We start from the raw sequence: 12,992 nt of genomic DNA, 5'->3' as shown, positions 1-12,992 counted from the left end.
GTATCAGAATATGATGATAGCAGGATTGTACTGTCCATTATTACTTGCTACAACAGCATAATAAGCATGCAAAATTAGCTGATAGTGAGTTCCGTATATGCTGAATTAGAGAGAATAGTATTTTATTTATCATTAACTGTTACACTAATGCATTTAGATTCTGACCTCCAACACATACAACCACAGATAACAAATGAGAAGCAGACTTTTGCCATTTAATGAAGATGAAATATGATGTCAGTTATTGAACATTTAATTGGTCTTGTAATGAAATTTTCCCACAGAGGGTGAAACAGTCTCATAAAATATTTTCAACTTTGCCAACTTTACTGGTATCTTTCACGCATAAACCATGAAGGCAAACAGCCCTGCAGAAGGAAGAGTGGACCGTAGTGGATGCACAGGAACTATCTCTGGTGAGAAATTCTCTATTTATTTTTTATTTTTATTGATTTGACAAAAACTGTGTTTAGTGCTTTCCACAGATGTTGATGTTAGCTGATGCTTTTAAAGGTTGATGATGTTCATCTATTCTGTAATGTGTTTAACAATAAAATGTACTCATTCAACTGCAAAATATTAATGACCTACGCTGGTTTGTCAATGACTACTTCGTCCTGTGCTTACACAGCAATGACGGTTTTCCGAATTACCTTACGTTCAATGTAAATAATGAGTAAATACAGCATCACTGTAGTATCAACTAGCACAATCAATACTAGTATTAAGTACAGCGACAAAACTAAGTATTAGTGTCTTTCACTGAAGAGTCAAATATAACATTTAAAGCTGTACATTTAAAAGGTATTGTGAGTAACCATTTTAAACAATCCGAAGAAAATCAGTACGTCACCTGATCTGAACTCTAATTAGAATAAGTTATGAGAGGGATAGCATTTCTGAATCCACATCAGCCAGAAATTTAACTAACTTTGATCACATTGCCTTACTGCTTGAGACCCAGCTTTTCTTATAGTTGAGAGTGCATAATTAGGCACAGAAGTTAAGCCTTAACTACAAAAATATTATTTCATTAACATGTTTCCTTAAATCTCTCACAAGCGTAAAATATATTAGTTTTTATTGTGTTATTTAAATGCAATATATTTTGTGTAACTCTACTGAACATTTGTTTATTTATTCACCTGACTGATTCCTTGTATTCACAGCAGAAACTGTCTTCTTTAATTTTGAATCTCGGATTGAATATTGGAACTTATTGTTGTTTTTATAATTCACCTACAATTTTGTGAAGAGTGTTTGGTAATACCAAGTTTTTAACCCGAGATCTGAAAATCCGTCATGATCAGACGTCACAATATAAACTGTTTCCATTTACGTCACGTACCATTCCCGTCACCGTTTCTTTTTCGAGTAATTTTTATTCATTTTCTTATTTTGTTTAACTTCATTTCTTACTGAAATGTACAGCGGACATTTTTTATCTACACTTTAAAATAACACTGATAGAAAAGTATATGTAGCACTGTCTAAGCTAACACTACATTAGAAACACCTGCTACAATACCTGAAGGTTTATACATCATAACTATTTGTGTATAAACAGTCTGTGTGTTTTGACAAAGATCTTTATTATTCTACTTCTCATAGAAACTGTTTCAAACATTTCCATCATAAGAAACAATACCATTACGTAGTTATATTATCAGACAATTTTTGTGCTCGTACCGAGGTGTCATTACTTTTTTTACAAGAATATGTATTATATTCATTGTTTAAAGGCATCGTTCGGCAAATTTAGTTACAAATATGTGTATTTTATGTGCATATGAAAACAGAACAGAATATGCAGTATAGATGCTGCAGTGTTACAGATTAATACGAAAGAACACGTACTACACTATAATAGATATACATTATTTTTATTTTTTAAGGTGAGCAGAGCACAGATAGAACATTGTTTAGTTTTGTGCTTTGTTCTAAAGAAACAAATGGAGATTTTTCAATAATATTTAAATATATATTTTTTCAAGTTTTATTATTTTATTTATATTAGTTGCTTTTGACATTCAAAGATGAATATTTTAGACGCCATCTTTACTCTTCCTTTCAAACATATAATCCAATTACATCGAATACTTGTAAAATAATCATAGACCAATTAAATGAGAATACTGATACACATTTTAAAGTTGCACTTCTCTGGTTTATTAGATCAATTTTCTATAATGTAAATTACAATATGTAATACTATTTTTCTACTTATGTAAATCTATAAATTACTAATATTATTCGTATATAAAAGTTTTCAAAAGAGAATTTCGAGCCTTGATATCGGTTGGTGGATGTTTCCTGATTTATCTGGCAATCGGTACAATACTAACGTTTGGAAATCTCACTCCTTACTTAACTTCTTACCTGAGGAAAAGAGTGAAGAAGGACACAACATATGAAGAATCTAGCTGGATTTTCTACGCATTTATTTCTACAAATTCACTGCTTTTCTTTGGAGGAAAACTACGTTGTCTCATTGGACGTCGTTGGAGCATAATTATTGGTTCTTGTATTTTTAGGTAAGATGTAGATTAATATTTGTATTTAATAATAATTTATATGTAAAACTCAAAATATATCTGTTTATTTGCTTGCTTATTTGTTCGCCGTGTTCACTGCCTATAGCATACATTCCTCACGTGAACTTGCGGAAAGCGACTTTTTTTTTTTGTTGATACACGCTTCTGTCGCCTGTTAGCCGAACCAGTAATTTTCTCGTTAACAGATACAGCACAGGAATAAATTCTATGCGGACTTGATATTTTTGGAAAGTTTCAGATAATATTTAATTTAGAATATAGCCTTATGTGCCTATTTAGTAACAGCTCATTTTATACATCTACTAATTCATCATTCATTTCATCTCACACAATTCCAAGAAGGTTATTAAATTCATTCAATGTAAATAATAATAATATATAATAGCAATATCCTGTAACCAACCAAAGTCTTAATAACGTTAATACAATACAGATAGACCATTTACGATTTAATTGGAAGAGAATGGCGCAATTTTTACAGTTTCTAAAAGATCCTGAGGTTTTATAAAGGGACAATTGAAAACAAACGTATTTTTGGCTTTCGACTTATTTAATGTAATATGAGAAATAAGGTAATAGTGAACTATCAATAATAGAACTAAACTCTGCAGAAAGCCTAAGGAATTAAAGTTCGAATGAGTTCCCATGGACTCAAAATACACATCATCAGTGGGGACATGAATACTAGATGCTGTGTAAATGTAAAACAGGCTGAGGCTTTCAAGGAACTAAAAACCGTGAAGAAACAAGATGTACAGACTCAAGCGTTAGCCCCTGTACTTGTACTTGTGAAGAAAATATATTAATCCACAATAGGATTTATTCTGTTGTGGATGCTTTATTTGTATGAAAGTTGATTTCAACATTTGATATTAGTATGGAGTATAGGTAAGTGAAAATCTACAAATATATACAAACTATAATATAATCACATATGGAAAGGCTTTTGACAATGTTTATAAATGTTTAGGGTTGGTTGAGAAAAGAAAATATTGAGCTCATTCCCAAGAAGTGTGAATTTTCTGTCAATACATGAGTTTTGTTGGACATATTGTCAACAGAGAGGGAATTCTTACAGATTCATCTGAGATTGGATCTATTAATAACTATTTCCCAATACATAGACATTTCTTTCAGGTAAGAATGTTTTTTGGACAATGCTCTACTGAAATAGTTTGAAGACCGTGTGTGAATGAATAATGCAAATTCTGTAGAAACGTGGAAACACAAGATAATAAAAACAACCACCCTTATCATTAGGTAGAATGGATTTGGTATTGTCTGATATATAAAGCTAAATTTGTGACTGTTTGTTCGCACGTTTCAGCCCTTGTTACGTTAGACCTACAAAGATATGGAATCAGCGTACATAGGTTTAATGTTTATGACGTCACATTTATTGGTGTAAATGAAAACTTTGTAATATATTTTTTCCTCATAAGAGTGACCAGATTTTGGTTTGATGAAGAAGTGATTTCAGAAAACAAAATTGTTTGTGCATTTTTTAGAGAAGTGCGGGGCTGTTCTGGTGTCAAAATAAAAATCCATCAAATCTCTACTGACAAACAATATTAACCATTTATTACAGAATACACAAGTTGAACCAGTAAAATTTTGTGGAAACAACTTCTTATTCACTTTATTTTGTGAAGGAAGAGTTAGATAACGTAATTATCTCTGATATTAATTACGCATCTCAGAGTAAAATCTGGAGAGAAGAGAAAGAATTCTGAGTTTCAATAACAAACAGCAAAACGTTACAAAAGTGACAGAGTGAGACTTCACAAGAAAGTAAAGCACGCCTTACACCCAACTAAATATACAAGCTGCTGTTAGTCAAGCCAAAACTGAACAAGAACAGTAATTACACAGATACAATGACGACATCTGACATGCAGAGCGCCATTCGCAAGAAGCATTACGAACACGAAACCTTTGCTTGATCCTTTCTGTTTAGAAACAGCTAAATGACAGCCCTCTGTTCACGTAATACCCAGACAACTCCTAGTAAAGATGACTGGTACCAAATAATCTGAAACAACATTTTCAGCATTTAGTTACAACACCACTAAATTGTGCAAAATATTGTATCAGAGGATCTACATATTTCTTATTTTGTATATCTTCAGAAGCTAACACTCAATGTCATATTGAGCAGAATTTTTCTATTAGTGTTACAGTCACAAGAATGTTATTAATGTCTCTGCTGCTATAAATTAGTAATATAGGTGGTGGTAATCGGGAAGGAAATGGTTTTGCTATAAGTAGTGAACGATGATAATGAGATGAGGAAGAATAAATATGGCGATTTTTTTAAAGGAAAACACAGATACTTGTGATCTGGGACAATATAGTATAAAAATAGTTTGACCTTCAGGTCAGATAAACAAAAATTATGTTACGATATAGAAAAGTCAAAGTTGCTGGTACTTAATATAAAGTTACTATTGTTATAGAGAATAAAGATGATTGTACTGTATAGATAAAGGAAAACGATAGTGATTATGTTTTAGAAGGAAATATAAAACAATGGAACAGTGTCAGTAGAACAAAGTTCAAAGTAATAAAATAGAAGCGTGGAAATAGTAATTTTGCCTTTTCGGTTATTATCGTTTTTTAAGTTTTCAAGGACAGCATTTTAATAGTTCTCGTTCAAAATAATGTGGCGTATTTACTTATGTTATAGAAAATAATCATTTTAATATCGTAGCTTTGGTATAGTAGTGACGTACTGGAGTATACAGCACAGTCTTGCAGCTACCATAATCACTTATGGAGTGGTTGATACTTTAGGCTATGTCTGTTGCTATGGTCACCCCATAGTCACTGCTGTAGAGGTGAGTACAATTGTTATGATAACATCTCATTATAGAAAAGCACTTACAAAAAATGAAAACAATATTTGTGTAGATCTAAAATTTTATATTCCAATACTTTAAAAAGTATTATATAAATATTGTATTTACACAACTAAAGAACAGCATCATTGCACATTTAAGAATACAAAAATTCAAGATTCATTAAATACATAAATATGAGAAACTGTCCTCACTGTTATGTCAGATTTAAAGTTGTAGTTATATGTATATATCAAAGATGAGAGCTAAACTATCTTATAATCCATAATTATTTAAACATTGCGGCTTGTTAAACTTTACTTACTTTATGAATTCAACTGTACTTGTATAAACTTCCACTTATGACTCTTATTATTTCTTGCTTCTTCTGTCACTAAAGGAAGGAAGTGATTTGTTTTTCTTTTCTTATGAGCGTTTATATAATTATTGTACTTTGTGCATGTGTGTATATATTCACACAAGTACGGAAATTTGTAACTAATGAATGAACCCTATAGTATTCATGTGATATACTTCCAAACTTATAAAGGTTATAAGGTTTAATCTGTGTATTTAAAAGCACTTAATAAATTACTAAATATTTGCACAGTTGTTTCCCAATAATAAAGGCCTGGTGACAGGAATAGTGACTTCAGGGATAGCTTTAACTCCTCTCTTTATGAATAGTTTACAGACTTTCTTTGTGAATCCTAATAATCTCCAGCCTGCTCCTGATGGGTAAGTTACAATTTTCTGAAAACTTACGTGATGTTTCTTGATTTAAAACACAAAATACTATTTTAATCTGTTTCTTACCTTCTTTTTTCAATAAACCCTCAAAGTGTTTGATGTTTCGATTTTCTTTTTAAATGTATAGGATATCTTGTGTAATAAAAAGAGAAGAGTGTAAATTTAATCATCATTTATACCCCACGAGATCATATGCGATACTGTTATACCACAAGAGTGCCTGATGATTTTTAACGTTATCACTTAGTATTAAAGTAGTTTATAAATCAGTGTATTTTGTATTAATGAAATATATTTTCTAATTTTATTTCAGATTTTTCTATAACGATGAAGTTATAGAAAATGTTCCCGTTTTGTTTCTGATAATGGGAAGTGTTACTGGTGTAATTCTTTTCATTGGGCTCCTTATGTACGAAGAAGTACCACAAGAATCAAACCAGGTCAGAGGAATTTGATTTAAAAAATTGCTAATGACGTTTTAGATTATAAAGTAAATTCGCACTATATCATCTGAATTGCCCGACTTATTTATTAGTGTAATATTTAATTAAAGGGAGAACAGATTATTTTCGAAGTAACGATAAAGCTTCTATAGACATATGGTGACTCCTAACCAAGTTAAACAAATAATTCAGTTACAACCTCACACGTTGAACCTCTGAAAAAATATTTCCGGCTTGGATGCGTTTCGCTTAGATAATAAACATAAACCTAAATGATTGAGAAACACATAAAAATGAGAACCTGGAAAATAATTAATTATTCATTAAACCACAAGAGGGCAGCATAGAGACATACCCTGTAATTACATCTCAAATCGGTCAAGAGAATAAAAAATTAAGCGAACTAAGGTACACTCTGTGCCGAGGCTGAAGAGTAAAAGGTGTAGATGCTATGATAAATAAAATTAAACTGCTAATTGTGACAGAATTTATTTTAACATATTATAACAGTATTTATTATTGCCTCATCAAAGGTTTTATGATAAGATTTACAAACTCACCTTGTTTATACTTACAACATGGTATGCACAATGCAAAAGTCAGAGTGGCTTTGTACATAGAGGTAACAAAAAGGTAGTGACGTTAGAGGTGCTTACTATAACCCGCTCTCAATATCCACCTCTTAAAGCCCTTCTACACTATTTCATGGCCCGGCATGGCCAAGTGAGGGTCATGGGTTCGAATTCCCGTCGCTCTAAACTTGCTCGCCCTTTCAGCCGTGAGGGCATCATAATGTAACGGTCAATCCCACTATTCGTTGGTAAAAGAGTAGCCCAAGAGTTGGCGGTGGGAGGTGATGACTAGCTGCCTTCCCTCTTGTCTTACAGTGCTAAATTAAGGACAGCTAGCGCAGATAGCCCTCGAGCAGCTTTGCGCAAAATTCAAAAACAAAAACATATAAACTGTTTAACATTATTATTTAATTGATGGTTATTAGCCGCAGAAGAGTCTTATGGGATGAAGTTGTAAGATCACGGTTAAAAGTACGAAATGAGTAAAACTCAAAAAACGGCTCTTCTTATAGTGGCTGTTATCGTATCCACTTCTTCTGAATTTATGTATAATTGTAATATCGGATGTCATTTTGTTTCACTGAATTCCGAAATAAAAAGACGTAGAAATACTTTTGTTTGCCCTTCCCAACACTGTGTGGATATTATGTTAAAGAAAATTAAATGAGTTTGTGTGTCTTTTATAGCAAAACCACATCGCCTGTGTTCACCAAATAGAATCTAACCCCTGATTTTAAAGTTGTAAATCCAAAGATTTACCGTTAACTCAATGGACGATGAAATATTCAGTAAAGTTTTTGTGTTTTTCTGGTACAGTAATGCGGCACTATATATAAATGTAGTTAATGTTATCTTGTAGAAAAAAAAATTGATGTTTAATAACATTGATAATTGGGGTAGAAGAGGTTGATGACCTCAATCAACATATTTCTTATAAATACTATCAGTCCAGAAAGTGTTGTTGAGAATGACTTATTAAACTAGACGTACTTAGATAATTAACAAGCAGACAAACACAGAGTTATGTGATTTACATATACATATTTTCGAAATGCTTCAATACTCTTTCTAATGAGCATAGGAAATTTGTGAAATATGATATTTGGTAAATAATAAAAAATTAGTGTTTTGAATACGTTTGTTCAATAATACTTGTTCTGCTGTTCTCAAAATAAGATTTAGGTTACTTTTGAGAACAAGTGTAGTGTTACTTTATTGTTCTGTATAAATCCTGACATATCAAGACACACACTAAAAGATGTGAACTAAAGCATTGAAAAGAGATGTTTATGGTACTAAATAGAAACTTTAATGAAATTACAATATTCTCGTTTAATGAAGCTTAGACAGAATTCAATATAAACGAACGGTAGTGTTTGATCCGAAAACAGAATTTAGTAAAATAACTGCTTAGCCAGATAATATAATGTTAGATAAGTTTACACGTCTGCATTTTATTATATTTTATAATCAGGTTCTAGACATATGAAACAATTGTGTTCATATTTCTAACACAGGAAGAAACAATATCCAATGAACTAACTAATGTATACGAAACGTCAAGACAATCGTGTAGTAAAGAAGTTAGTAAATCAGTTACAAAAGACTTGGATTGGATAACAACAGCAAATGACAACGAAGTATGTGCATCATTGGAAAAAGCTTCAGCAGATGTGAAAGTTGATGACCAACAACCATACAGTGATTGTGAAGTTGAACTTCATATGTCACCAAAAGAGGCTCTGAAAACTAAAGAATTTTACCTGTTGTCTATAGTTTGTACTTGCTCATATTACCCGTATATGTTTGTGAATGTTTATTATAAGGTTAGTGTATGCAACTGATATTAATTTACTTTTTTCCTCAGACACCTTTGTTGTTATAACCATGAAAGTTTATAATTCGAGAAACTACGATTTACATAAACACGTTAAATGTTATTATCATCATAAACCACCTGCAACAAAAATCTTAAGTATAAAATATAAAATAAGAACTTCTAGTTACAAACTAAGTTCCAACACTGGACTGTGTTGAGATACTCACACCAGAGTGCTAATAAAAGTTCTTTTACCTTCAGAAATACTTTCTTCCTTTTTACAGACATATGGACAGACGTTTATACCAAACGACTCATTTCTATCCACCATTGGTTCTGTAGCTGGAGTTATTAATGCCCTCAGCCGAGTGATTGTTGGTTTAATTCAAGACAAACTATTTTACAAGGTAAGACTGAATAAAGTGAAGCGCCTGCGTGTGTGTTGTTTTCAATAATAATTATTATAATATTTGATGTATGAAGTTTGTAAAATCTCTATGTATCATTAGTAAACGAGAGAGCTTATCACAATAAAATTCTGGTCTCGATCCCTACCGTGGGAAAAACAAAACTCGTTGTTTGCTTTACAAGTAAAGCGAAAATAGATTTCTGTAATGATACTCAGAGATGTGGAAACAGTTAAATAGTTTAAAAAATTATTCAAAGTAACGCATATAAAAGGATTATCTCAACAGTTTCAGTTCTACATCTGATTCGTCGATTTGATAAGCAATCACTGTAGTGATTAAATAAAATGATACGAAAACTAACATACATTTTGCTTAAAATCTTGACGGAATAATATATATGTATAATAAAAATATGTTTTTGAATGAAACATTATAAAATGTTTATTGTTCCTCTCACTGCTTTTTTCATTTTTATGTATATTTTATGTTTTTTATCATTAGTATCATATAATTACAAAATAGATACATACATATATGTATATATATATATGTATGTGTCTTTAGTTAACGATTCTCCTCTTGCTGGGAGTACAGACAGTATTGCTGTTCACTTTGGTGATGACACCTTATGGAGGACAAGTGATGTACATGATCTGGATTTGTGGACTCTTCACTACATTTCCTGTTGTTTTTGTTTGTATTCCGGCTGCTGTTGCTGAAGTTTTTGGAACGAAATGCACTGCTGAAATTTTTGGGATGGTACTTTCCACATCAGTAAGTGTAGAACAAATATTACCAAGAAATTCAGAAAACACCATAACACCAAAGCTTTTATTTAGCAGATATTCAAGTAAATGTTTCGCTGAAGAAATTATTCATCTATATAGATACGTTTGTGTGTAAAGACCAACCCTATTAACAAAGTTTTATTTATATTAAACAAAATTTATCTTCTAGATTGGAAAAATAACAGAACTAAATTTGATATCTTGCTAAAATGTATAAGGTAAATCATGGGTGTTTTAACTAACATTTCATGACTTTTTTTTACAGACAGCTTGTTTCTTACTGTGGCCATTTGTCCTTCATCGTACTATTTCTTTGGGGTGGTTTGCTTCTTTCTTTTTTGCAGGGACTGTTTCATTCATAGGTAGGATAGTTTAGAGTAAACTTGTTACCCAACGGAAAAGTGTGTTCTCAATTACTGTATTTCAACATTTCAGTTTTTTTTTTTATATATATATGACTAATTATTTGTAACCCAGCTAGACTAACGACCTCTGGAGTAAAGTGAAACTCATTGTCTTTAGTTGATTTGATTCACGTTAGTTTATATGGTGATTTATGGAAAAACCCTAAGAAAACAAGGAATAAAACGTATTGATAAAAAATATGTTCTACAGAACACACACTTAATTTTTTCAACAACATTAACTCTATACATCCCAACATTAGATTCACATGTGAACAGGAAGAAAGAATCAAATATCATTTCTTAACCTCAAAATTACAAGAAGCGATACACAATTTAAAACATAAATCTTTCTTTGTGCACCTGACGATGACCGAAGAAGGTCGAAACGTTGTTCGCTCCTCTACATTAAAAAAAAAAATTCAATCCATACCAGCCGTTTTTACATATATATTTTTCTCTTCAAGTGGGTTGATAAAACGTATTGATTATAATAATTCTAATGCTGTTGTCTTGTGAGAAATATAATTATTAAAATTAGTTTAAGTTACTGAAGGGGACCATTAGGAATTTCAGTATTTATTGAATAAGGGATTCATACAGTTTGGTATACATTAATTATGTCATATAAATTATAATTAAATACTTTATACTTTGATGAACATATATTATGTGTTCGTGGAATGACAAAGAATATTTAATTTCATCCCTTTGTATCATTTTTTATTCTTTCACAGGGATAATTGTGACTATACTTTTTCCTGAAACCTATCGTATACAACCATTAATATCAAGTAGTTTTAATGGAAACAAAGAACGGACTCGTTATGGAGCTGTTGACCATCATAAGTGAATTTCTTAACATTTTTCAGATTTTTTAAAACTCTAACTTCCTGTGTAATATTTACGTAATAAAGTATCATAAAATGTGATTGTCTGTTGTTGCTCTGATAAAAATTGATTTGAATGATCTTAAAGTATGGTAAGACAGCATTGTTAATTACGTGTCTCATTACAATCAAATTAAGTTAATAGAAATATATCTGGTAATGCTTAACTGAATAATTCAAGCATTCTCTGACTCCTTGTGTAACATGATAGTGTAGTGTACACTGAAATTTAAAGATTTTTGTTAAGGCAATGATTGTGTTCAGTAAGGTGTCTACCACGTGATAATATTATAGAAAGAAACATTGAAAAGTAATATAACTTTCATTGAATTCTAGTTGTTTATCATTCTTAAACACCTTCACGTATTATCATCTTACATCATATTCGAATATTACTATTAAGGAATTAATGGAAAGGGTTTTGAAAGTGTATAACTCACTGTACTAATGGCGTGTTTTGTACAGAAAATTTTATAATATCATGGTTTGTCAAAAACCTAACGATTCTGAGCTATTCATTATAGACGATCAATCTTATCTCAAACGATATTACTGTGGTGTTCTGCGATGTTATCAAAAGCAAAACAAAATCTCGAATTCTCTGTGTTAAAATGTTTATTTATATATTTTTTCTATTATCTAGACAAACATGTTGAAATTACTTTTATGTAAATTATGTCGTCTGATATACCCTTTAAATACGATGTATTTTGAGAAATATAAATCATAATTTTAAGACTTTGAATTTATCAAATCAAGATTATAAATTGCTACTATTTTAACTGTGTTATGAAATATTCGTCATTATATTGTGAATCTTAAACGAAATACATTTTTGTATTGTTGTAAGTTACATTTTCATGTTTTATTGTAGATTTTTTCACTTGGGTGTCCATGACGAAATATATAGTAAAACCAGGAAAGTTAAGGATCTAGATGTTTTGAGTGGTATGTTTATATAACAGTACGAAATAAAAACTCAGTGAAGCAGTTAATCCATGAGTAGTCAATGAGTTATTAAATTTAGTGTAAGTTAGTTATTCAGCATTTTTGTTATCCAATCAATTAGTTAGAAATTATATAAGTAAGATTATTTGTAAGTATGTACGTACCATCAATTTTTCATTTTTTATCAAACATCATTTATGAAGTTTATTGTAACAATGGTGTTGTAAAAACAAGTTAATTCATCATTGTTTTCTGAGGTGTAATCCGATAACCCTGCCCAATGGTAAAACAAATTACAACAGTAGTTATAATATATTAAAGTAATGTAGCTTTAGCAAATATTAAAGCATTTTAAGTTTTCACATCTAATGACGTTTATTTGTGATAGAAAAGAATTAATATTTAAGAGATGATAATAGTCAAGGAGTTTATAGTTCAAAAATCGACACTGTACTGTACTGTGATTTAAAATATCATTTAATCACACAGTATTCCTATATTTAAATGGAAATTTCAGGATCATTTGATTCGGATGTTAATAAGTTACTCTTGTGCCTTATGATATAAACAACATAT

General features: G+C 30.8%; 2 protein-coding genes across 2 annotated transcripts; both read left to right on the top strand.

Moving 5' to 3' along the window:
• The first annotated feature begins 352 nt into the window (after positions 1-352).
• On the top strand, positions 353-6,154 carry LOC143257843 (apicoplast pyruvate carrier 1-like). Its single transcript, XM_076516874.1, has 4 exons — positions 353-416; positions 2,267-2,534; positions 5,266-5,392; positions 6,003-6,154. Exons 1-4 carry the CDS (start codon positions 353-355, stop codon positions 6,132-6,134), a joined length of 591 nt encoding a protein of 196 aa, XP_076372989.1. The 3' UTR covers positions 6,135-6,154.
• Positions 6,155-6,507: 353 nt separating this feature from the next.
• Positions 6,508-11,460, top strand: LOC143257842 (uncharacterized). The gene is made up of 6 exons (XM_076516873.1): positions 6,508-6,582; positions 8,675-8,983; positions 9,261-9,383; positions 9,951-10,160; positions 10,440-10,536; positions 11,316-11,460. Exons 1-6 carry the CDS (start codon positions 6,508-6,510, stop codon positions 11,429-11,431), a joined length of 930 nt encoding a protein of 309 aa, XP_076372988.1. The 3' UTR covers positions 11,432-11,460.
• Positions 11,461-12,992: the final 1,532 nt, after the last annotated feature.

This window comes from Tachypleus tridentatus, chromosome 7 (genome assembly GCF_004210375.1).
Source record: "Tachypleus tridentatus isolate NWPU-2018 chromosome 7, ASM421037v1, whole genome shotgun sequence".
Taxonomy (NCBI): Eukaryota; Metazoa; Arthropoda; class Merostomata; order Xiphosura; family Limulidae; genus Tachypleus; species Tachypleus tridentatus.
Note: the sequence above shows the minus strand (reverse complement) of the source record. Positions and strands in the feature narration are given on the sequence as shown.

Bases quoted from the DNA above. Each gene is read 5' to 3' on its own strand.
- LOC143257843 (XM_076516874.1), top strand. From the start codon at position 353: ATGAAGGCAAACAGCCCTGCAGAAGGAAGAGTGGACCGTAGTGGATGC. The intron at 417-2,266 runs GTGAGAAATTCT...CGTATATAAAAG, and splicing joins ATGCACAGGAACTATCTCTG to TTTTCAAAAGAGAATTTCGA. The intron at 5,393-6,002 runs GTGAGTACAATT...ATATTTGCACAG, and splicing joins CCATAGTCACTGCTGTAGAG to TTGTTTCCCAATAATAAAGG.
- LOC143257842 (XM_076516873.1), top strand. From the start codon at position 6,508: ATGGGAAGTGTTACTGGTGTAATTCTTTTCATTGGGCTCCTTATGTAC. The intron at 10,161-10,439 runs GTAAGTGTAGAA...TTTTTTTTACAG, and splicing joins GGATGGTACTTTCCACATCA to ACAGCTTGTTTCTTACTGTG. The intron at 10,537-11,315 runs GTAGGATAGTTT...ATTCTTTCACAG, and splicing joins AGGGACTGTTTCATTCATAG to GGATAATTGTGACTATACTT.